Source organism: Macaca fascicularis, chromosome 9 (assembly GCF_037993035.2).
Source record: "Macaca fascicularis isolate 582-1 chromosome 9, T2T-MFA8v1.1".
In the NCBI taxonomy this organism is placed as follows: domain Eukaryota; kingdom Metazoa; phylum Chordata; class Mammalia; order Primates; family Cercopithecidae; genus Macaca; species Macaca fascicularis.
In genome coordinates, this window is record NC_088383.1 from 103,227,098 (window position 1) to 103,251,128 (window position 24,031).

At 38.3% G+C, this 24,031-nt stretch overlaps 1 protein-coding gene across 7 annotated transcripts in view; it reads left to right on the plus strand.

Annotated features, from left to right (window-relative positions):
- Positions 1-24,031, plus strand: part of TBC1D12 (TBC1 domain family member 12) — a 147,430-nt gene that overhangs the window by 60,640 nt on the left and 62,759 nt on the right. For 5 of the 7 annotated variants that reach the window (XR_012417979.1, XM_074002235.1, XM_045361221.3 and 2 more), the window contains one exon: positions 16,642-16,757. The exons of 1 other annotated variant lie outside the window; for it this stretch is intronic. Coding sequence is in view for 4 of the 6 variants with exons in the window: in XM_045361221.3 (XP_045217156.1) it covers positions 16,642-16,757 (116 nt within the window). In the remaining 2 variants the exon portion in view is untranslated. Of the gene's footprint in view, positions 1-5,867; positions 6,090-16,641; positions 16,758-24,031 lie in introns of those variants that run through there. One more of the 7 variants, XM_045361223.3, reaches the window with a different exon arrangement.

A 24,031-nucleotide genomic window follows, 5' to 3' on the forward strand; every position in this document is an offset into this window, starting at 1 on the left:
TTATAGCTAAGCCAACTCCACTTTCAGGTATAGTGTAACACTATACCTGAAAGTGGAGTTTCATGTGTAATGCAAATACCTTGTAATAACAAAACATTCCTAATTCCTGCTGCCCATCCCTTTTATTACTGCCATTCGTTTTACTCGCATGTGAGCATACACACACGAGCATACATAATTAAACACCTTATTGCTGCTATTATTTTGAGTAAACTGTTGCTATGGTTTGAATGTTTATGCCCTCTAAAATTTATGTTGAAATGCAATCCCCACTGTGGCAGTATTGAGAGGTGGGGCCTTTAAGAGGCGATTAATTCTTTAAGAGGATTACTCTATTTTACAGGATTAATCCATTAACAGATTAATGGATTATTGGATTATCATAGGAATGGGACTAGTGACTTTATAAGAAGAGGAAGCAAGATCTGAGCTAGCATGCTCAGCCCCTCATCGCATGATGCTCTGCACCACCTCAGGATTCTACAGAGCGTCCCCATCAGTAAGAGGGCTCTCATTAGATGTAGCCCCTTGACCTTGGACCTCTCACCCTCTGTAACTGTTAAGAAATAAATTCCTTTGAATTTTAGGTATTCTGTTATAAGCAACAGAAAATAGAATAAGAAAACTGTTTTCTATTAGATCAATTAAGAATAAGAAAAATTCGAGACCTGCCTGACCAAAATGGTGAAACCCTGTCTCCACTAAAAATACAAAAATTAGCCGGGCATGATGGCACATGCCTGTAATCCCAACTACTTGGGAGGCTGAGACAGGAGAATCGCTTGAACCCAGGAGGCGGAGGTTGAGGTGAGCTGAGATCACGCCACTGCACTCCAGCCTGCGCAACAGAGTGAGACTCTGTCTCAAAACAAAAAACAAAAAACAAACAAACAAAAAAAAACAAAAAAGAAGAAAAAGAAAAATATCTTCTTTAAGAAGAACTTCTTTTAACATTTTCTTGCAAGGCAGGTCTACTGTCAAATTCCTTAATAATTGTCTCAGAAAGTTTTTTTCCTTCACTTTTGAAGGATGACTTTGCAGGATACAGAATTCTAGGCTTGCAATTTTTTTCTCTCAGCACTTTAAATATTTTTCTCTACTCTTTACTTGCATTTCTGAGGATAAGTTTATATCTTTGTTCCTATAGGTAGGGTGTTTTTCCCTCTGCCTTCTTTGAAGATTTTTTGATCTTTGATTTTCTGAAATTTGAATATGATATGGCTAGAAGTAGGGGTTTTTTTATGTATATGTTTATCCTGTTTGATGTTCTCTGAGCTTCCTAGATCTTTGATTTGGTGTTGACATTAATTTGGTGGAACTTCTCAGTCCATATTGCTTTAGATATTTCTTCTTCCTTCTCTCTGTCTCTCTTCTCCTCCCCTCTCTCTTGTCCTTTGTAGTTTTCCCAGTGTTCTTGGATACTCTGCACTTTTTTTCCCCATCTTTTTTCTCTTTGCTTTTCAGTTTCGAAAGTTCTGTTGTCATACCTCAAGTTCAGAGATTCTGTCTCAGCCATGTCCAATTTGCTAATGAACCCATCAAAGGAATTCTTTCTTTCTGTTCCAGTTTTTTAATCTTTAGTATTTCTTTTTGATTATTTCTTAAAATGTCCATCTCTTACATTATTCTTGCATGTTGTCTACTTTTTCCATTGAAACTTTAGTGCACTGCTCATAGTTCTCTTTAAAACAAATTCTGGTTTGATAATTCCAACATTCCTATCATATCTGACTCTGGTTCTAATGCTTGTTTAGTCTCTTTAGACTGTGGTTTTTTTTTTTTTTTTTTTTTTTTTTTTTCTTATAACCATTTAGTATGCCATATAATTTTTGCTGAAAGGTAGATAGAATGTGGTGGATAAAAGGAACTGGTAAGTAGGCCTTTAGTAAGGTAGTGGTAAGGTGTGGGAAAAGGGGAAGCATTCTATAGTCCTGTGATTAGGTCTTAATCTTTTGGTGAACCTGTACCCCTGAATGGTACGCTTCATAGTATTTTCAGTTTTGTTTTTTTTCCCTCTTTGACAGGACAGAATGGCCAGAGGGAGCTGGAGTTGTGTATTTCCCTTCCCCTAGTTAGGTTGGAGCAGGTAAGGTTCTGGTAAAATAGTTTCTCCTGAGGGCAGACCTTGTTAGGAACAGAATGTAAAGGAGTATTTCAAAATAATTACTTTTCCTCTCCTGCCGAAAGCACAAGGGGATTTCTCTCCCACAGTACTCGCTCTGAGGACTTGGTAGAGTTCCTGGAGGTAAAACTCACAAAAGTGTATGCAACTGAGTCCTCCTGGAGTTTTGTTTTATTTTTTTCCTTTTTTAAATACCTGCATCTCCCCTGGAGTTCTAACATCAGACTTGTCCACACTCAGCCTCCAACAGTTTGTCTATTACAGTTTATGTTTTCCTACTCCAGCACTGCCAGAGGTTTCAGCTTCTGGGTGTCTGCTCTGCTAAGTTGTGATTCTCCTTTATGTGTTTGTCTCTGCAGTTTTGGGGCAGTGGTTTTCTATGTGGCTTCATGTCTCTGATGAATCTAAGAATAATTATTAATTTTTCAGTTTACTTAGGTTTTTACTTGTTAGGATGCAGTGGCAACTTCTTGACCTCCTGGCCTCAAAAGATCCTCCCACCTTGACCCCCCAAAATGTTGGGATTATAGGCGCGAGCCACCACACCTGTCCTGGAATGGCAATTTCTTTTTTTTTTTTTTTTTTGAGACAGAGTCTCACTCTGTCACCCAGGCTGGAGTGCAGTGGCCGGATCTCAGCTCACTGCAAGCTCTGCCTCCCGGGTTCACGCCATTCTCCTGCCTCAGCCTCCGGAGTAGCTGGGACTACAGGCGCCTGCCACCTCGCCCGGCTAAGTTTTTGTATTTTTAGTAGAGACGGGGTTTCACTGTGTTAGCCAGGATGGTCTCGATCTCCTGACCTCGTGATCCGCCCGTCTCGGCCTCCCAAAGTGCTGGGATTACAGGCTTGAGCCACTGCGCCTGGCCTGGAATGGCAATTTCTAAGCTGTATACATGCTGGAGTGGAAGTCCAGAAGTCAGTTTGCTAATATTATGTTAGGGATTTTTGCTTCCATATTCATGAGGGATGTCAGTCTATAATTTTCTTTTAATGCCTTTGTCAGATTCTGGTATTGGGATAATGCAATCATCATTTAATAAGTTGAGGATTGTTTCTTTTCTATTTTCTGAAATAATTTGTGTACATTGGTGTTATTTCTTCCTTAAACATTTGACAGAATTTACCAGTGAAATAATTTAGGCCAAGGTTTCTCAACCTCAGCACTTTTGACATTTTAGGTCATGTATATGTAAATGTAAATGACCTAAATGTAAATATTGTGAGGGGTTTTCCTGTTAAATATAGGATATTTAATAGTATCCCTGGCCTCTAAGAATTCCAGTAGTAATTACCCCCCTTCACTTCTCATTGTGACAACCGAAATGTCTTAGACATTGTCAGATGTCCTCAAGGGGGCAAAGTCAACCCCAGTTGAGAATTACTGATCTAAGTGAAGTGTGGAAGTTTTTTGTTGTTGAGTGTATTTTTAGTTATAAACTTAATGTTTTTCTTGACCTCAGATTGGGCTATTCAAATTTTCTGTTTCTTCTTGAGTCAGCTTTGGTAACATGTCTTTCAACAGATTTTTATATTTCATCTATGTTGCTAGATTTATTACAATGAAATTATTCATATTTTCTTATTTTTTTAATGTCTGCTAGGTATGTAATACAAATGTGGATAGTGATGATCTCTCTTGCATTCCTGATTTTGACAGTTTTTATCTTCTCTTTTTCATTGATCAGTTTTACTAGGAGTTTATCCATTTTATTATGTTTTAAAAGAAACACCTTTTGTTTCACTGATTTTTACTACTTGGTTTTGTGTGTTCTATTCATTGATTTCTGTTCTTCATTATTTACTATCCACTTGCTTTGGATTTATGTTGCTTTTTTTCTAGTTTTCTAAGGTGGGTCATTCATTTTAGACCTTTTATCTTTTTAATGTATTTTAAGCTACAAATTTTCCTCTAGCTATGCTTTAGCTGCATTCCATAAATTTCAGTGTTTTCATTTGCACTCAATGCAAGATATTTTTCCTTTTCTTTTGTTACTGCCTTTACTTATGATTATGTAGAAGTATATTATTTTACTTTTAAAATATCTTGGGATTTTACAGATATGTTTTTGTAAATGATTAATTATGGATGGTCAGTGTCTCAGTCCGTTTTCCGTTGCTTATAACGGAATATTGGGAACTGAGTAATTTATAAACAAAGGGAATTTATTTCTTACAGTTACGGAGGATGAAAAGTCCGTGGTCGAGGGGCTCCATCTGGTGAGAGTCCTCTTACTGATTGGAACTCTGCAGAGTCCCAGAGCGATGCAGGGCGTCATGTGGCAAGGGAGCTGAACATATGAGCTCAGGTCTCTTTTCCTTTTCTTATAAAGCTACCAGTCCCACTCTCATGATAACATGTTAATCTGTGAACAGATTAATCCATTCATGTGGGCAGAGCCCTCCTGACCAAATTGCCTCTTAAAGCCTTCCCCCATCCCCAGTACTATGACACTGGGGATTAAATTTCAACACCAGTTTTGGAAGGGACAAATATTCAAACCATAACAGACGATATATGTTATGCAATTTCAGTGTTTTTTCAATTTATTGAGACTTGTTTATGCCCCAGATATAGCTTGTCTTACTGAACGTTCCTTGTGTACTTGAAAACAGTGTATATTTTGCAGATGTTGAGTGAAGTATTCTATAAATGTCAGTTTAGGTCATGTTAGATTGGTAGTGTTACATCTTTTATATTTTTAAATTTTTTTGCTTTTTCTACCAGTTACTGAGACAAGAGCAATAAAATCTCCACTATAAATTACTTGGTTATTTCTCCTTTCGTTTCTGTCAATTTTTGTTTCCTGTTTTTTGAAGCTTTGTTTTGAAGTTGTCTTGGTGAATTGCTTCCTTTACCATCAATGATACGTCCTGTTTGCTTTGGTAAGATTTCCCTTTATGAAGTTTTTATCTGACTTTATTAGCCACTAGAGCTTGTTTCCAGTTAGTATTTTGCAGACATTTCTGTTTTCATCCTTTTATTCTTGTATCTGTCTCTATATTTAAACTGAGTTTCTTATAAGTAGCATATAGTTGGGTATTGCTTTTGTATACAATCTGATACCCTCTGTTTTTTAGATGGAGTGTCATTTACTGTCATTAGTGATATGATCAGGTTTAAATTTACCAACTTACTGTTTCTTTTCAAATTATTTCATCTGGTCCTTCCCTTTTTTTTTCTCCTGCCCTCTTTTGGGTTGACTGAGTATTTTTGTCACTGTACTTTTTCTCCACTATTAGCTTATTAGCTTTACCTTTGTTTTACTTTTTTGGTGGTTGCTGTTGATCAGCAGTTTTCAAACATCTTAGTCTCATGATCCCTTTGGATTCTTTTTCTTTTTTTTTTTTTTTTGAGAAAAAGTCTGGCTCTATTGCCCAGGCTGGAGTGCAGTGGTACAGTCTTGGCTCACTGCAACCTCTGCCTCCTGGGCTCAAGCCATCCTCCCACCTCAGCTTCCCGAGTAGCTAGGACTACAGGCACATACCACTATGCGTGGCTAATTTAATTTTTTTTTTTTTTTTGTAGAGACGGGGTCCCTTTGGATTCTCAATTATTAAAGACCTCAAAGAGTTTCTGTTTATGGGATTATCAATTATTACTATACCCCCAGTTAAAACTGAAATGTTCAAGTATTAATCATTTAAAAATTACAAGAGTAAAGCTATTATATGTTAACAAAAACAACATATTTGTGAAAAATAACTATTAAAAAACAAGTAGTGGGGAGAGTGGCATTATTTTCCATTTTTGCAGATCTCTATGGCTTAAATGAAGGCTGGATTCTCATATGTACTCTTGCATTTAGTTTTTTGCTTTATATTGTTTTAGTAAATTTAAGTACATGAAGAAAATCTCACAGAGTTATGTATGTAGTAAAGAGAAGAACATTTTAATAGTCTTTGCAGATAATGTGGGCATTCTTCTTTGATGCCACTCCAAAATTCATCAAGTGGTTGTTTCTTAAAGGTAAGTTATAGTGTGGAATCTGAAACCATATAACTCTGTTATAGAAAAATCTATTGGTCTTTTTTGCACTTTGCCTGGGTATGTATATTTATGCATGGTTTTATAATATCATGCATTGGTGATTTGGAAAATGTTGGTGCACCAGATACGTCGATCTTCCAAATATTACAGCATTGCATTATAAAATATCAAAAAATGACAGTATTATTACCGCTGATCTCACAAAAATCTAATTCTGGGAAGCTGTTAAATATATGATGGCATAGGTCTGGGTGCAGTGGCCCATGCCTGTAATCCTAGCATTTTGGGAGGATCCTAGCAAGGCGGGTGGATCATGAGGTCAAGAGATCGAGATCATCCTGGCTAACATGGTGAAACCCCATCTCTACTAAAAATATAAGAATTAGCTGAGTGTGGTGGCATGCGCCTGTAGTCCCAGCTACTCGGGAGGCTGAGGCAGGAGAATCGCTTGAACCTGGAAACGGAGGTTACAGTGAGCCAATATCATGCCACTGCATTCCAGCCTGGGCAACAGAGTGAGACTCTTGTCTTAAAAAATATATATATGTGGCCGGGCGCGGTGGCTCAAGCTTGTAATCCCAGCACTTTGGGAGGCCGAGACGGGCGGATCACGAGGTCAGGAGATCGAGACCATCCTGGCTAACACAGTGAAACCCCGTCTCTACTAAAAAATACAAAAACTTAGCCGGGCGAGGTGGCAGGCGCCTGTAGTCCCAGCTACTCGGGAGGCTGAGGCAGGAGAATGGCGTGAACCCGGGAGGCGGAGCTTGCAGTGAGCTGAGATCCGGCCACTGCACTCCAGTCTGGGTGACAGAGCGAGACTCCGTCTCAAAAAAAAAAAAAAAAAAAAAAAAAATATATATATATATATGTGTGTGTGTGTGTGTGTGTGTGTGTGTATGTATGTGTGTGTGTGTGCATGTATGTGTGTGTGTGCATATATACGTATATATGTATATATGTATGTATACACACATATATAAGAATATATATGTATATATGTGTGTATGTATATACATGTAAGAATATATATACGTATATATGCACACATATATATGAATATACATATATATACTCTTATATATGAAGTTTTTATCTGACTTTATTAGCCACTAGAGCATGTTTCCAGTTAATATTTTGCAGACATTTCTGTTTTCATCCTTTTATTCTTGTATCTGTCTTTATATTTAAAGTGGGTTTCTTATAAATAGCATATAGTTGGGTCTTACTTTTATAAGCACCTTACATGTAAGAACCTTACAACAGCGTACTGCTGTTACCTGCTTTCTGACTTTTGTGCTGTAAACTCCTTATTTACATTTACCAGTATATTTCTGTATTAAATGACCACATATTCTCTAAAACTTTAAGAAATGAGAAAACTGTCTTTTTTATTTGTCCATATTTATTATTCTTGGTGCTTTTTTATCTCTTTGTGTATATTCATGTTTTCATGTGATACATACTTTCTGCCTGAATAATTTCCTTGAAATTATAGTGCTGGTCCTTGAAATTATATTGCTGGTCCTTGAAATTATATTGCTGGTCTATATATATGTGTGTGTGTGTGTATATGTGTGTGTATATATATATATACAAGTTCACAGCATTTTAATTCTTACTGAAAGGCTGGATTTTATTATTGGCAATACTTATTTTCAGTTGCTTTCCTTAAAAATCACTGGCACACTTCATCCTTTTTTGTTTGTTTTAATAAACTTTTTATTTTGAAATAACTTTAGATTTACAGAATAACTTTAGATTTTGGAATAACTTTATTATTGTGATTTTGAAAAAAATAATACAGAGAATTCCTAAATACCTCTCATTCAGTTTCACCTAATGTTAACATCTATTACCCTGTACATTTGTCAAAACTCAGAAAACTGACTTTGGTAGATTACTGCAGACTTCACTTGGATTTCACCAATTTTTCTATTAAAGTCCCATTTCTCTTTCAGTGTCTCCTCTGGAATACCACATTATATTTTGCTATCACAATTCCTTAGTTTCTATAGCTTTTGACAGTTTGTCATCTTTCCTTTTTTTTAAGAACTTGACACTTTTGAAGAGTACTGGTCTATTATTTTCTAGAATGGTCTTCAATTTGGGTTTCTCTCATGATTTCCTTATGACTTGACTGGGTTTATGGTTTTCTGGGAGAAATATGGAGATGAAGGGCCCACTTTGTCTAATTTTTAGAAAATAACTGCCACTGCAGTTTGCAGTCAGTATTTTAAATAAAAGTAGTGTTCTTGAAAAAGACATTTGTTCAGTTTAGAACTCAAATACTTGCACAAGTGCTTTTCCTTTGCACAAGTATGTAGTTGAGTTCTTTATCGGTACTTTTCCTTTTCTTTTTTGAGACAGAGTTTCACTCTTGTTGCCCAGGCTGGAGTATGCAATGGCGCGATCTCGGCTCACTGCAACCTCTGCCTCCCGGGTTCAAGTGGTTCTCCTGCATCAGCCTCCCGAGTAGCTGGGATTACAGGCATGCACCACCATACCGGCTATTTTTTGTATTTTTAGTAGAGACGGAGTTTCTCCATGTTGGTCAGGCTGGTCTCGAACTCCCAACCTCAGGTGATCTGCCCGCCTCGGCCTCCCAAAGTGCTGGGATTATAGGCATGAGCCACCTTGCCTGGCCCTGTACTTTTCCTTTTGTCACACAGAATGTTAAGAAGATGTTTACTCATATATAAATATTTAATACAATTAATAATTTTTACTGTTTTGTCATAGACATTCTTAAATGAATCTGGCCGCTGCCCCTTGTTTTTTTTAATCTTTCAGTGCATGTCCTGAAGAATACAGTGATCAGTAGTGCTATTGCTTTGATTTGTGATGGGGCACTGAGAGTTTTTGTTTTTGAGATAGTCTCTGTTGCCCAGGTTGGAGTGCGGCAGTGAGCTCATAGCTCACTGCAACCTTAACCTCCAGGGCTCAAGTAATCCTCCCACCTCAGCACCCCCCTACCCCTATGCCCGTGCAACCACACTTGGCTAATTTTTTAATTTTTTGTAGAGACAGTGTCTCACTATATTGCCCAGGCTGCTGACAATTTTATTCAACATTGCTGAGCACCATTAGTACAAGTATCAATGCAGTGACAAACTATTAACACTATTAGGAATATAGCTCTGACTTTGCAGACCCCATGAAAGCATCTCCTGAACACATAGGTCTTCTGATTACACATCGAGAAACCTCCCCATTAGGGCTTTTATGATACTTATCTTTAATTTATCATGGTCTACCGTCAAATAACTTTATAGCACTTGAGTATAATGGAAGAACCTTACAACAGTGTGCTGCTGTTACCTCCTTTCTAACTTTTGTGCTGTAAACTCCTTGTTTACATTTACCAGTATATTTCTGTATGAAATGACCACATATTCTCTAATTTTAAGAAATGAGAAAACTGACTTTTTTATTTGTCCATATTTATTATTTTTGGTGCTTTTTATCTCTTTGTGTATATTCATGTTTTCATATGATATATACTTTCTGCCTGAATAATTTCCTTGAAATTATATTGCTGGTCTGCTGACAACATATTCTCTTAGCTGTTGCTTGTCTGAAAATATTTTTATTTTGCTTTCACTTATGAAAGATATTTTCTCTGGTATAGAATTCTAAGTTGATAGATGTTCCCTCTCCATTTTTTTTTCTTTTAGCAATTTAAAGATTTTTCTATTGTCTTTTGACTGGAATACTTTTCAGGAAAAAGTCTTATAATCCTTTTCACATTCAGTCTTTTCAACATAAGTGCTTTTTTTCTGGCTGCTTTTAAAATATTCTTCTTAACATATTTTAGTAAATAATTATTATGTCTTTTGGTGTGGTTTTATCTGTATTCCGCTTAGAATTTATTGAACTTCTTGGGTCTGTGGGTGTAGTTTGACAACATTTCAGCTATTATTTTCTTAAATATTGTTCTCCTTTGTACCTAGACTCCAATTACACATAATTTAGGCTGCTTGATATTGTTCCCTAAAGCTCTGCTTATATTTCTTCAATTTTTTTCCCTTTCTTTGCTTACTTTTGGGTAGTTTCTCTTGCTCTGTTCTCAAGTTCATTGATAACAGTGCTACAGTTTTTAATATGCAAGATCTGAAGTGAACATTTTACTGGGTGACATTGATCACAGATTAAACATTGCAGAAGAAAGTACATTCATTGATAATTTCTTAGTTATGGAATAAATTAGCTCAAAGGAAAAATTACGTTAGACATGAACTAAAAAATGTTTGTAAATAAGCCTTAAAATATTCAGACTGATGCACAAGAAGCTTGACTTCTGGACAGAACAAAATCAAACATCATTCAGCCCTCAGCAATCTAAAATTCACAGTGTCTTACATCCAACAAAGACGACACCTTCTGGGTTTCTCCTGAATGTTTTGTGTATTCCCAGCGATGACTTTTTATTCTGGTGGGTGATAATGTGAATAATTCTCACCCCTGGGTAAGCTCTGGAAAGTGTTTTGCTTATAGCTCCTCAGGTTGTTGTTCTTTCCCCAAAAGTTCTCCTTTGCTTTGTAGGGTTTTATCGTACACATGTGTAGATCAGTATTCAGCTAAAGAGTCAAGAATACTGCTATGTTGGTTTCTGGAGTTTTTCCTTTTTTTTTTTTTTGTTTTGTTTTTGAGATGGAGTCTCATTCTGTCACTCAGACTGGAGGGCAGTGGGGCGATCTTGGCTCACTGCAACCCTCCGCCTCCTGGGTTCAAGTGATTCTCCTGCCTCAACCTCCCAAGTACCTGCAACTACAAGCACATGCCACCACGCCCAGCTAATTTTTGTATTTTTAGTAGAGACAGAGTTTCAGCAAGTTGGCCAGGCTGGTCTCGAACTCCTGACCTTAAGTAATCTACCCGCCTCCCTTCCCAAATTGCCGGGATTACAGGTGTAAGCCACTGTGCAGGACCTGGAGTTCTTTCTTGATGGGGCACTTTCTTTTCTACTACTGTGTCCCCAAAATTCTAGCCCTTTGGCCTTTCCAAACTAAAAGTCAAACTTCCTTTGGGGTCCCCCTTCCTGCCCTGATGTTCATTCAGTATTGCCTCCAGACACAACAGTTGAGTGAACCTCAGGCTCATCTTGTTTGTTCCCCCTTTGTCAGGGACTGCAGAGATTGCAGCAAGAAAGTTGGTGTGAATTACTCAGTTCACCAAGCGGGAGTCTACCCTATGTCTCTGAAGAATTTTTTTTTTTTTTTTTTGGCCAATTTGTATATACATAACTTTTAGAAATGTAGATGAAAATCAGTACTTATTTAAATTTCTCATTACATCTTCAAATCACATGGAGGAGGGCAGAACTGAGAGAACAGTAGAGAAGTGGAGTTGCTGATTGATGTTTATGCTGTGAACCTCTTGGTCAAACGGAGTCCAAAGTTAACTGATTGTATGGAATATTCAGTTTTAAGAACTCATAAATTTGCCTAAACCTGTTTGAGTTGGGTTTTCTGTTACATATAATCAAAAACATCTTAATAAATAGCTTATAATCTTGTGATGAATTTTGAAAGTACTAGTGTTAATATTTGATAATTGTTATTAGTTTTGAGAGAAGGTCTTACTCTGTCACCCAGGCTGGAGTGCAGTGGAATGATTATGACCCACTGCAGCCTCCACAACCTGGCTCAAGTGATCTCCCACCTCAGCCTCCCAAGTAGCTGAGGACTAGAGGCGCATGCCACCACACTTGGCTAATTTTGTATTTTTTGTAGAGACAGGATTTCAGCATGTTGCCCAGGCTGGTCTTGAACTCCTAGGCTCAAGTGATCTGCCCGTCTCGGCCTCCCAAGGTGCTGGGATTATAGGCGTGAACCTCCATGCCCAGCTGTATTATTTCTAATACAATTTGTAATTTTTTTTTTTTTTACTTTTTATTTTTTTATCCAGGAGTACTGCTATATAATTTGTAATTCTGATTGCATTAAGATGGCAGGTTTGGCCGGGTGCGGTGGCTCAAGCCTATAATCCCAGCACTTTGGGAGGCCGAGACGGGCGGATCACGAGGTCAGGAGATCGAGACCATCCTGGCTAACATGGTGAAACCCCTTCTCTACTAAAACATACAAAAAAGAAAAAAAAACTAGCATGGCGAGGTGGCGGGCTCCTATAGTCCCAGCTACTCGGGAGGCTGAGGCAGGAGAATGGTGTGAACCCCAGGGGGTGGAGCTTGCAGTGAGCTGAGATCCGGCCACTGCACTCCAGCCTGGGCGACAGAGCGAGACTCCGTCTCAAAAAAAAAAGGTGGTATGTTTAATTTATTCAGCAAATATTTAAGTTATTTTGATATGGAAATCTGTGCTATTTTCTGATAAAGATGAGCTCATACAATGTTTTAAAGCTTATTATTATTACTCTCTAGAATTTTACAGCACTTTTATGACAAGGATCTATGTGGAAAGTGCTAGAATACAACTTCTTATGTGAATGATGTTTGAGTGATGATTCTGTACAAAACTCATTCCTAGGTCGGGCGTGGTGCTCACACCTGTAGTCCCAGCACTTTGGGAGGCCGAGGTGGGTGGATCATCTGAGGTTAGGAGTTTGAGGCCAGCCTGGCCAACATGGTGAAACCCTGTCCCTGCAAAAAATACAAAAATTAGCCAGGCATGGTGGCACATGCCTGTAATCTCAGCTACTCGGGAGGCTGAGGCAGGAGAATGGCTTGAACCCTGGAGGTGGAGGTTGCAGAGAGCTGAGATTGTGCCATTGCACTCCAGCCTGGGCAATAGAGTGAGACTGTATATCTCCAAAAAAAAAAAAAAAAAAAAAAAAAAAAAAACTCATTCCTCTCTTACATACATAAGTTATATTCTAGCTGCTTCATTTTGAGTTGCTTTATATATTCAATGTATACTTAGTTAATGTTTTATAAAGGACAGCTTTCATCAAACTTGGCTTTATCCAAACTTTCAGTGGTTTTCCATTTTGTTCATGATTAAGTCCAAATATTTTAGCCAGTGAAAGGCCCTGTAATTTAACCCACCGCTTTCTAATCTTATTTCTCATCATTTTTCCTATTAAGTGAGATTAATGTGTTTCCCTGATCCATGCCTTTGCTTGCTCCCACTGACCTGTTCTTTTAATTCTTTCTGCCTATCAGTACCCATCATTTTTGCTCCAGTTCTGATCCCACCTCTTTAGTAAGATCATCTTTATCAGTCATCCACCATGGCCATGAGTGATCTCTCATAAAATATACTTTATTTTTTGTTGTTTACAAAGCCAGTCAACACTGGTTTCATAAGGTAAACCAAAAGCCCTTCATTTCTAATCTCACTGTCCAGAGGAGAACCTCTTAATACTTCCTTAATAATTTTATGCATATTCAAATATGTATTAGCTTATTTGGTTATTACTAACTTTGGCCACCATATTGGAGAACACAGTTCTATTGGCTTAATTATATTGCACTTTGATTTTTCTTTTGGTAAGAGTATTTCAAGAATGGTAATATATACTTTATATTGTATCATACAAGAAATATACTGTCTGGGGATCTCCTTTTGTGATATTTAAGTGGATTGGGGATTCAGGCATTGTCAGTCTGATCTACCCCAATGAGCCTTTCACTGAATGATTTTATGAATCTCATTCTTTTAAATTTTCATCAGCCAGGCACAGTGGCCCATACCCGTAATCCTGACACTTTGGGAGACAGGGCGGGAGGATTGCTTGAGCCCAGGAGTTCAAGAACAGCCTTGGCAACCTAAGGAGATCCCATCTCTACAAAAAAAAAAAAAAAATTTTAATGTCATACATAGCTACTTTACTGCCTGTTAATATAGCAAGATAATAGATTGTTAAAAGGCAGGCTCTGGAGCCAAACTGCCTGCTAGTAATGACCTTCAGCAAGTGAGTATACATCTTTGTGCCTCAGTTTTTCTTCACTGGGAGGGGACTGACAGTGCATGGTTACATAGTGTCAGTCAATGTTAGTTGTTATTAATATATTGGTTTAAAAGTTTGATTTTGCTGTCTATGTGCATAGCCTTTGTTTGCATGGAAAAATGTTTTATTGGATAATATTCATGGTATTCTGTTAGGTAGTGAAACCGGGTTACCTTTTAGGAAAATGAAACACCATTTAAATTATAACAAATTTATTATTTTTCTATAATTTTTAGTAAGAAAAACAGCAGAAAAGGAATTTATTACATTGGAGTTTGTAATGAAGAAAAGAAACATTGAGCATGATTAGATATATATTCTAGATATTAGGAAAGAAAATTGGAAAAGAGAAAAAGAAATGAGTGACATTATTGCTTTTGATTATGAATGGCTGTATAGTTCTTTGAGATGACAATTAATAAACATAAGTGCACACAATCCTAAATAATTTGATGGAGGAGAAGTTTCTAAAAACCCATTGTGGTGATGCAAGGGAACTCTCAGATAAGCAGAGCATAGATATAGTAGATGGAAGGGAAGATGCAGAACTAAAGATGAATATGAAACTTTATAACAGTGGCTGAAACCACAAGGTAAGCTGAAGTTTGTAAGACAACGTAAGTTGTTTTTTGAAAGTAATATCTCAATTAAGGTTAAGCTTCAAAAAGATCATCAAGGCCGGGCGTGGTGGCTTATGCCTGTAATCCTAGCACTTTGGGAGGCTGAGGTGGGTGGATCACAAGGTCAGGAGTTCGAAACCAACATGGAGAAACCCTGTCTCTACTAAAAATACAAAAAAAAAAAAAAAAAAAATTAGCCAGGCTTGGTGGCACATGCCTGTAATCCCAGCTACTCGGGAGGCTGAGGTGTGAGAGTCACTTGAACCCGGGGGGTGGAGGTTGCAGTGAGCCGAGATCATGCCACTGCACTCCAGCCTGGGCAACAAGAGTGAAACTCCATCTCAAAAAAAAAAAAAAAGAAAAAACAAGATTATCAAATTTTTAAGAGGTATGGAACTATCAGGTCTCATTTTACAATTGCCTGATTGAGTAAGGAGAAATAGGTTTTGAGTTGGAAAGGATGTAACAATAGTATTAAAAGAATTATAGGAAATTGTAGTTAAGCAACTAAGAAGTGAAATATCTGACCACTTTAAGTGCATTTTATTTTCTTCATATAAATCAGGGTCTTATCTTGCCACCAGTGGACTTGCATAGTTCATGAAATCATTCAGTAATATTTGAGAATGTAATGAAAAATATAACTAGTGCCTGGAGATGATCAGATGCTAGCTTGATTTTTTAGAAAGGAAAAAATGTGGGTACTGAAACTTGCAAGCTGGTAAATTTGGTATTGATCTTTGGCAAATTTCTATAAATAAATTTCAGAAGTTTGGGAACATTTGTGGAAGAATACTTGAATGGAGATATTTAAATGTGTTTACCATATATTATATTAAATTAATTTAGGATTATCAGGTTGGATGAATTAGAAGAATACTATAGAAAGTTTCTTTAGTGAAATATTTGACAGTCTGTGGCTACATTTTTGAATAAGATGTGTTAGCAAAGTGTTGTTTAAATTTAGAGTAAGTAGATCTATTTGTGGGCCAGGCGTGGTGGCTCAAGCCTGTAATCCCAGCACTTTGGGAGGCCGAGACGGGCAGATCACAAGGTCAGGAGATCAAGACCGTCCTGGCTAACATAGTGAAACCCCATCTCTACTAAAAAATACAAAAAAAAAAAAACTAGCCGGGCGAGGTGGCGGGTGCCTGTAGTCCCAGCTACTCGGAAGGCTGAGGCGGGAGAATGGCGTAAACCCGGGAGGCGGAGCTTGTGGTGAGCTGAGATCCAGCCACTGCACTCCAGCCTGGGCGACAGAGCAAGACTTCATCTCAAAAAAAAAAATAAATAAATAAAAATAAATAAATAAATAAATTTAGAGTAAGTAGATCTATTTGTAATAGTAGATTGAAATCCAAAACTATCATTTCATTAGAGGTTGAATGTCACCCTTGAGAGGGATCTTCAGAACAATACAGTGGCATTGTCTATATCTTGTCTCATTTTAATCACTTGTCTCGTTTTAATCACTGATCTAATTGAAGGTTTAATAAGTAGGCTTATCTACTTATAGATTATTCAAAGATGGTCTTGGATAGCTGATATCATAGAAGGCAATCAAGAATGTCTCCCTAAAACTTTACCTAATTAATCTAGTGTATTTCTGTCTTTCCTTCTCTTACATTTTGATACTTTGTATGTAATATATATTTATAGTTTAGGTTGCTTCAGGAAAAAAAAAACAAAACTTTTTTTATGTTTTATTTTTAGTAGAGGTGAAGTGTTGTCCCTTGCCCAGGCTGGTCTTGAACTCGTGAGCTCAAGTAATCCTGCCACCTTGGCCTCCCAAGTGTTGGAATTACAGGCATGAGCCACTCTCCCAACTCCCCTCCACCTCCCAAAAAAATTTATTTTTTGTCTGTTTGATATTTTTACCAAATTATTTTTTGAATTGTATGTATCTCTCATTATAGCATAATACTCTTAATGATACAGATTTAATAATACAAACTATGTTGGAGCAGTTTCTGCATAAGGTATGTTTTAATTTACTCTAGGAATATGAAGCACGAACGGGGAGGACTTGTAAACCACCACCTCAGTCTTCAAGACGCAAGAATTTTGAATTTGAGCCACTTTCTACCACTGCCCTGATTCTTGAGGATCGCCCATCGTAAGTATTTTAGTGATAATCAGTAAAATTGTTTATATTTTAAAGTTAAATTTAATTTTGTTCACTATTTTAAAAGATAGCAAGAAAGATGCTGAGATAGATACACAAAGGATTTAATTTTTACAAAATTTAATCCCTGTTGTCTATCCTAAAACTATGTGGGGAGAATATATTTTTCTTGGATTTTCTGTTTGTTTAGAGACAGGGTCTTGCTATGTTGTCCATGCTGTTCTCAAACTCAAGTGATCCTCCTGCCTGAGTCTCCCCTTCCAGCATTATAGGCACACACTGCTGGCCTTAATAGAGAGTATATTGTTGTTGTCTAAGACTTAACGCATATTTTCTAGAGGTCTCTGTGAGTTAGTATATGAAACATAATAAAGTATTGGCTCTTCATGTCTGTTTCTATTTCAATTCTCTGCTCCTCCATTTTAACATGATAGGGCAATTATTTTTCCTTTCTTGACATTTAATATGTATTTAAGATGTGCTTGTCTTTGCCTTTTGTACTATGTAACTACTTAGGTAAGCAAAAGTTTTATTAAGGAAGTAAGCATATACTCCAAGAGAGGAGTGGGCTGACCCAGCTGGGAGCCTACTATTATTATTAAGAATACATTTATTGGGCCGGGTGTGGTGGCTCATGCCTGTAATCCCAGCACTCTGGGAGGCCGAGGTGGGTGGATCACAAGGTCAGGAGTTCGAGATCAGCCTGACCAGCCTTGTGAAACCCCGTCTCTACTAAAAATACAAAAAAGTAGCCAGGCATGGTGGCGCACGCCTGTGGTCCCAGCTGCTCGGGAGGCTGAGGCAGGATAATTGCCTGAACCCAGCAGGCAGATGTTTCAGTGAGCCGAGATCGTGCCACTGCGCTCTGGCCTGGACGACAGAGTGAGACTCCATCTCAAAAACAAAACAAAACAAAGAATACATTCCTTATTTATTTATTTATGTTTGTTTTATTTTATTTATTTTTAATTTTTTATTTTTGAGACAGAGTTTTGCTCAGTCACCCAGGCTGGAGTGCAATGGTACGATCTCAGCTCGCTGCAACTTCCGCCTCCTGGGTTCAAACCATTCCCTTGGCACAGCCTCCTGAGTAGCTAGAATTACAAGCTGGCACCAACATGCCTGGCTAATTTTTTCTTTTTGTATTTTTAGTAGAGACAGGGTTTCGCCATGTTGGCCAGGCTGGTCTTGAATTCTTGACCTCAAGTGATCCACCCACCTCAGCCTCTCAAAGTGCTGGGATTACAGGCATTAGCCACCATGCCTAGCCTAAGAATACATTCTTAATGCTCAGCAAAACATCTTAAATTGTTCTTTTCCCATATCTGCCCTTCTCTGTATTTTCTACAGTGCTGCTGTACATCAGAATATTGTCTGATTTATTATTAAACAAAACACATCCTAAAGCAAGACCACTTGGTTCTTAGCTCTTTTTCTCCTCCTTGGGTTTTCTGGATCTATTCTTTTTCTTTTACTAGAATTCTCTCTCTGTCCCTCTCTTTCTTTTTAATTTAATTTAATTTAATTTGTAGAGGCGGAGTCTTGCTCTGACATCGAGGCTGGAGTGCAGTGGCACAATCATAGCTTACTGTAGCCTCAAACTCCTGGCCTCAGACAATCCTGCCACTTCAGCCTCCCTAGTAGCTAGGACTACGTGAGCACACCACCACACCTGGCTAAAGAATTCTCTCTCTCTCTCTCTCTTTTTTTTTAAATGTAAAAGTTCCTAGCCTTTCTTGCCATTTTCCTGATCTGGACCTTTTTCTACCCATTATCCTGATGAACATAATAAAAGAGTCTGGAGCCAAATAGAAGAGTATAGAATATTTTTTGGACTTTGCAAGAGAAAGCCGGACCTGTTAAGTATATTATTGTTTTATTCTGGTTACATTCCCTCATACTAAAGAATTGTGATCCCAATACTCCTCTTTTAGGATTTGATGAATATGTTTATATTCGTCTTTTCATTGCTTAAAAAAAGCATTTTAGAAACTTAGAGAACATGTGAAATTTTATTTCAGACTTGCTGCCAGGGATTAAAATGAACCAGGCCAATTCAAAGATTCCTTTCTTGGTGGAGACATTTATAGGAAAACAAGAATGGTTAGATAAACAAGAAAAGAATAACTTGTTAAAGATCTTTAGACTTTGCAACTGTCAGATGAGTACGTAGATAAGTTCCCAGAAGAGTTTGCTTAAGCTTGTTAAAATTTATCCAAAATGGATTATGCTTTTTACCAGGTATGTTAATTTCTTCCCAGAAAGCATTTATGAAAGTATCTCTTGGCCGGGTGCGGTGGTTCACGCTTGTAATCCCAGCACTTTGGGAGGCCGAGGCAGGCAGATCAGGAGGCTGGGAGATCGAGACCATCCTGGCTAACATGGTGAAACCCTGTCTCTACTAAAAATACAAAAAATTAGCTGGGCATGGTGGCGGGCGCCTGTAGTCCCAGCTACTCGGGAGGCTAAGGCAGGAGAATGGCGTGAACCTGGGAGGTGGAGCTTGCAGTGAGCCAAGATAGTGCCACTACACTCTAGCCTGGGCAACAAAGCAAGACTCTGTCTAAAAAAAAAAAGAAAATATCACTCAAAAAGTTCTGTTCTAGACAGTGTTGGGGACAAATCTTTCTTTACACCATACTCTATTTTATATCATATCTGTCTCTTTAGGTTCTGCCTCCATGCCTTTGCTCATGTTATTCCCCTGTCTTGGAAGGCTTTTGTCTTATTTCTACTTCTTACTTACTCAGTCCTTAAGGATTAGGCTTTATCTTTTCTATCAAGTCTTTGGTGATTTCTTCAGCCTTCCGTTGTATCTACCTCTCTTGTACCTTTCTTGTAACACACAAAGAGTTCCTTGAAATAATGTTCAATGAAATTGGCTTGAAATAATATGTTAGACATAATAACATTATGAAAAGAACTGAGTGTACAAAAAGATATAAACAGCTGAAAAGTACTTTTATTTTCACTCAAACTATCTGTAGTTATATTATTATAATAAATGTTATAGCTTTTATTCTGTTTCTGTGTGTTTGCTCATCTGTAATATAGAGACTGAATTTGGTCTCTAGTGTTCCACTCAACACTGAGATGCTGTGGTTAACTAAGAATTTTGTTCACCTTTTTAAATTTGAAGGGGCATTTTTGGTGTGGGGAAGTTATTTATATGACTTATGTAACTAAAACAAACCAACAAAGTGTTTTCATGGTGTTGGAGTGTGAGGGTGTGTAATCACTTACTTATTCTTCTACTTCAACCAATTGAAAAATAGATAATGGAGGACAGAAGAGAACGAAACCTTCAATTTTATTGAGTATAAAACCAGATGAGGGGAAGAAAACTGTACATGGGAATACCTAGGTACAACCTGAGTACTAAAGATAAAGAACTTTGTACTTTATCTTCCTCATAATACTCTTCTAGCAGACTTGGGCCAGCTAACATCTGTCTAGTTATAGCCCAAGAAGCTAGAACAGAGATCTGAGTAATCTTAGATTTCTTCTGTTTATGGATGCAGGCAGGTTCAAGAGGCCTGTTCTGCTTTTGTGTCTTATCTACTGGTAATGCCACTACTTCAACAAAGAGGTGACATCTGGAAGAAGATAGAAATTATTCTACAGCAGGGCTCCCCAAACCCTAGGCCAAAGACTGATTCTGGTTAGGAACTGGGCTGCACAGCAGGAGGTGAGCAGTGAGTGAGTGAGTGAATGAGTGAGTGAGTGAGTGAGCAAGCAAGCGAAGCTTCATCAGTATTTACAGCTGCTCCCCATTACTTGTGTTACTGCTTGAGCTCCATCTCCTGTCAGGTCAGCGGCAGCCTTAGATTCTCATAGGAGCATGAACCCTATTGTGAACTGTGTGTGAGAGAGATCTAGGTTGTGTGGTCCTTATGAAAATCTAATGCCTGATGATCTGTCACCTTTTCCCATCACCCCCAGATGGGACTGTCTAGTTGCAGGAAAAGCAGCTCAGGGCTCCCACTGATTCTACATTATGATGAGTTGTATAATTATTACATATTGCAATGTAATAATAATAGAAATAAAGTGCACAATAAATGTAATGCACCTGAATCATCCTAAAATCATCCTCCCATCTCAGCCCATGGGAAAATTGTCTTCCATGAAACTGGTCTCTGGTACTATAAAGGTTGGGGACCAGGGGTCTAGACCATCTGCAAATTTCACCTTATTAAATAGATGACTAGATCTCCTAAACTGTGCCCAGCAAATCGTTTGCCATGACTTGTAGAAAAGAAACAACAGAGGAGCTAGGCGTGGTGGCTCCCATCCATAATCCCAGCACTTTGGGAGGCCAAAGCAGGAGGATCACTTGAGGCCAGGAATTCAAGACCAGCCTATGCAAAATAGTGATACTCTGTCTCTACCAAAAATAAGCCAGGGTGTGGTCATACATACCTGTAGTCCTAGCCTACTTGGGAGGATTTCCTGAGCCCAGGAGTTTGAGGTTACAGTGAGCTGTGATTGCGCCACTGTGCTCCAGCCTGGGTGACAGAGTGAGACCCTGTCTCAAAAAAAATGAAATGACAGAGATTGCAGTTGCAAAAGGGATTAAGCTTCACACCAGGAGCATTTCATCTTATGCGAAGAGAAGGATCAGGCCTATTTGGTGGAAGCTAGCAGGTGGTTAGAAATCTTAAAGGCGGGATTTGTAGTTAAACTGGAAATGTAGGCTGGATGTGGTGGCTCACGCCTGTAATCCCAGCACTTTGGGAGGCCGAGGCAGGGGCAGATCATGAGTTCAAAAGATCGAGACTATCCTGGCCAACATGGTGAAACCCCATCTCTACTAAAATACAAAAATTAGCTGGGCATGGTGGCGTGCACCTGTAGTCCCAGCTATTCAGGAGGCAGAGGTAGGAGAATCGCTTGAACCCGAGAGGTGGATGTTGCAGTGAGCAGAGATTGTGCCACTGCACTCCAGCCTGGTGACAGAGCGAGACTCTGTCTCAAAAAAAAAAAAAAAAAAAAAAAACTGGAAATGTGATTTAAATTAAGCTGTTTCTTGAATGGTAAAATGAAAGTTTCTAAAGGTAAATGAGGTACAGCTATCAATTAAACAAGTTTCTGTATCTTAAGGGCTCTGAGTCCAGTCAGAAAAACAAATCAATGTAGTAATTTCAAATAGAGGAACTTTAATAGAGGAATTCATTGCAAGGTTGTTAAAAGGACTATAAAAGCAAAAGAAGGGAATATAGGTTCAAAAGATTAATAATTCCAGAAAGGTATATACTGCTCTGGGATGTAGAAGCAAAAGAAAAAAAGTAATATTACCCAGAGTCCAGTATCACTGTTTACCCGAAAACTAGATTTATATTTAGCTACTATTTTTTCATGTGGTCTTATTTTCTTTACAGTAAATAAAGTTTTTTTTCAAGTATTAACATAATGAAAAGGGATATTGTAATTATTTTGCATGGAACTATATGGAATCCATCATTGCTTTTATCTTCACATCCTTTGTAATTCTAGGAAGCACTTTATCTGAAATTTAGGAACAGTTAAATCCATTATTCTTTTACAGAAATACAGAGAGGCAAGCAGAATAGCTTGTAAAAGGAAATAAGAGAGACTTAAGGCTAGGATTTTGGAGTTAATAGTTGGTCTTATGACTTAGGTAGAAAGCAGCTTTGGACAGAATCGATTTGCAAGATTTAAGGCAGTTAGTATGTGCAGGCAATACTAGGAATTATAAGATTCAATGGATCTGGATGTGAGGACTAAACTCCATGGATTTGAAATGTGGTTGGAGTTTGTGATGGCTTTTGACCTTTAGAGCATCATCATTGATTAACTGGTATATGATTAAGTAGTTACATTCAACTACACATAAGAGGCTCCCCAAATAGTAGCCTAAATACACAAGAATTTAAGTGTGTAAGTAGCCCAAATTAAGTAGTTCCACGCTAGTATGGTGGCTCCATGTATCAAAGACAAGGGGTGATATCTTTCACCATATTCAGAAGAAACTTTATTTTCATGCTGACCTTATGCTAACCACAGAATGGGCTTGGGGACCCACTGGACCCACAGTAAGACAGACTTGAGCTAAAACTCCACTGATCGCCTGACCTCTGCATACCTCTACTTTGACTCTGGACTATGGTAACATTTTGGGTCTCTTGCAATTAGTGTCAGATCAGAGCCGATATGCAGTAGTCCCTGAACGATCTGATTGTTTTCTTTTACCTAATGAATAAGTTACCCAGTAAAAGGCCCCTTTGGGGAAGGCTGGGAGAAACATTAATGGTGTAAAATTTTGGTAGTGTATTGGAGTCCTCTCAAGGGGACCCATCATCTTCTGCATTCAAAGGATTCTGGGTCTGTAAACTGGCTCAAGTCTGGGGAGTGACTGAGGGGCTGTTAGTCTTCATGATTCAGGATGGACTTTTATTCTCTTGACCTAGCACTTTTCTGCTTATATAGATCAACTAAGAATGTAGTAGGTTTCTTTTTTTCACTTCTAGCAACATTGTATCAACTAGCCAACAGGATAGGTTTGTGCAAGTCATACTACTCTGATTGCTACTTTGACTCTGCTGTTCATTATGGTAATTACACTCACCTTGCTTTGGTGATTGAGTGCTGCCACTTGGTCCCTGTCACCCCAGGATTCAGTTATTCCCATTGCATTTAGGTTTCCCAGTTCAGTGACTGCAGTTCGCCCTGGAAGGTCTGGCTTACAAAAAAGTAATCACAGAGTTCTTCAAGAATGCTGGGGCTCCCATCACAATTTTATTTCTCACAATTGCAGTGAAAAATATGTCATCTGTGGTTGTAATCCTCGCACTTTGGGAGGCTGAGGCGGGCGGATCATGAGGTCAGGAGATCGAGACCATCCTGTCTAACACAGTGAAACCCTGTCTCTACTAAAAATACAAAAAATTATCCGGACATGGTGGCGGGCGCCTGTAGTCCCAGCTACTCGGGAGGCTGAGGGAGGAGAATGATGTGAACCTGGGAGGCAGAGCTTGCAGTGAGCTGAGATCGTGCCACTGCGCTCCAGCCTGGGCCACGGAGCAAGACTCTGTCTCAAAAAAAAAAGAGAAAAATATGTCATCTCTAGGGTACAATGGCTCATGAGTGTAATCCTAGCACTTTGGGAGGCCAAGATGGGAGGATCACTTGAGCCCAGGAATTTGAGACCAGTCTGGGCAACATAGGGAGCTGCTGTCTCCATGAAAATTTTTTAAAATTAAAAATAAATTTTAAAAAGAGACAAGTGTGTTTTCTGGACCCTT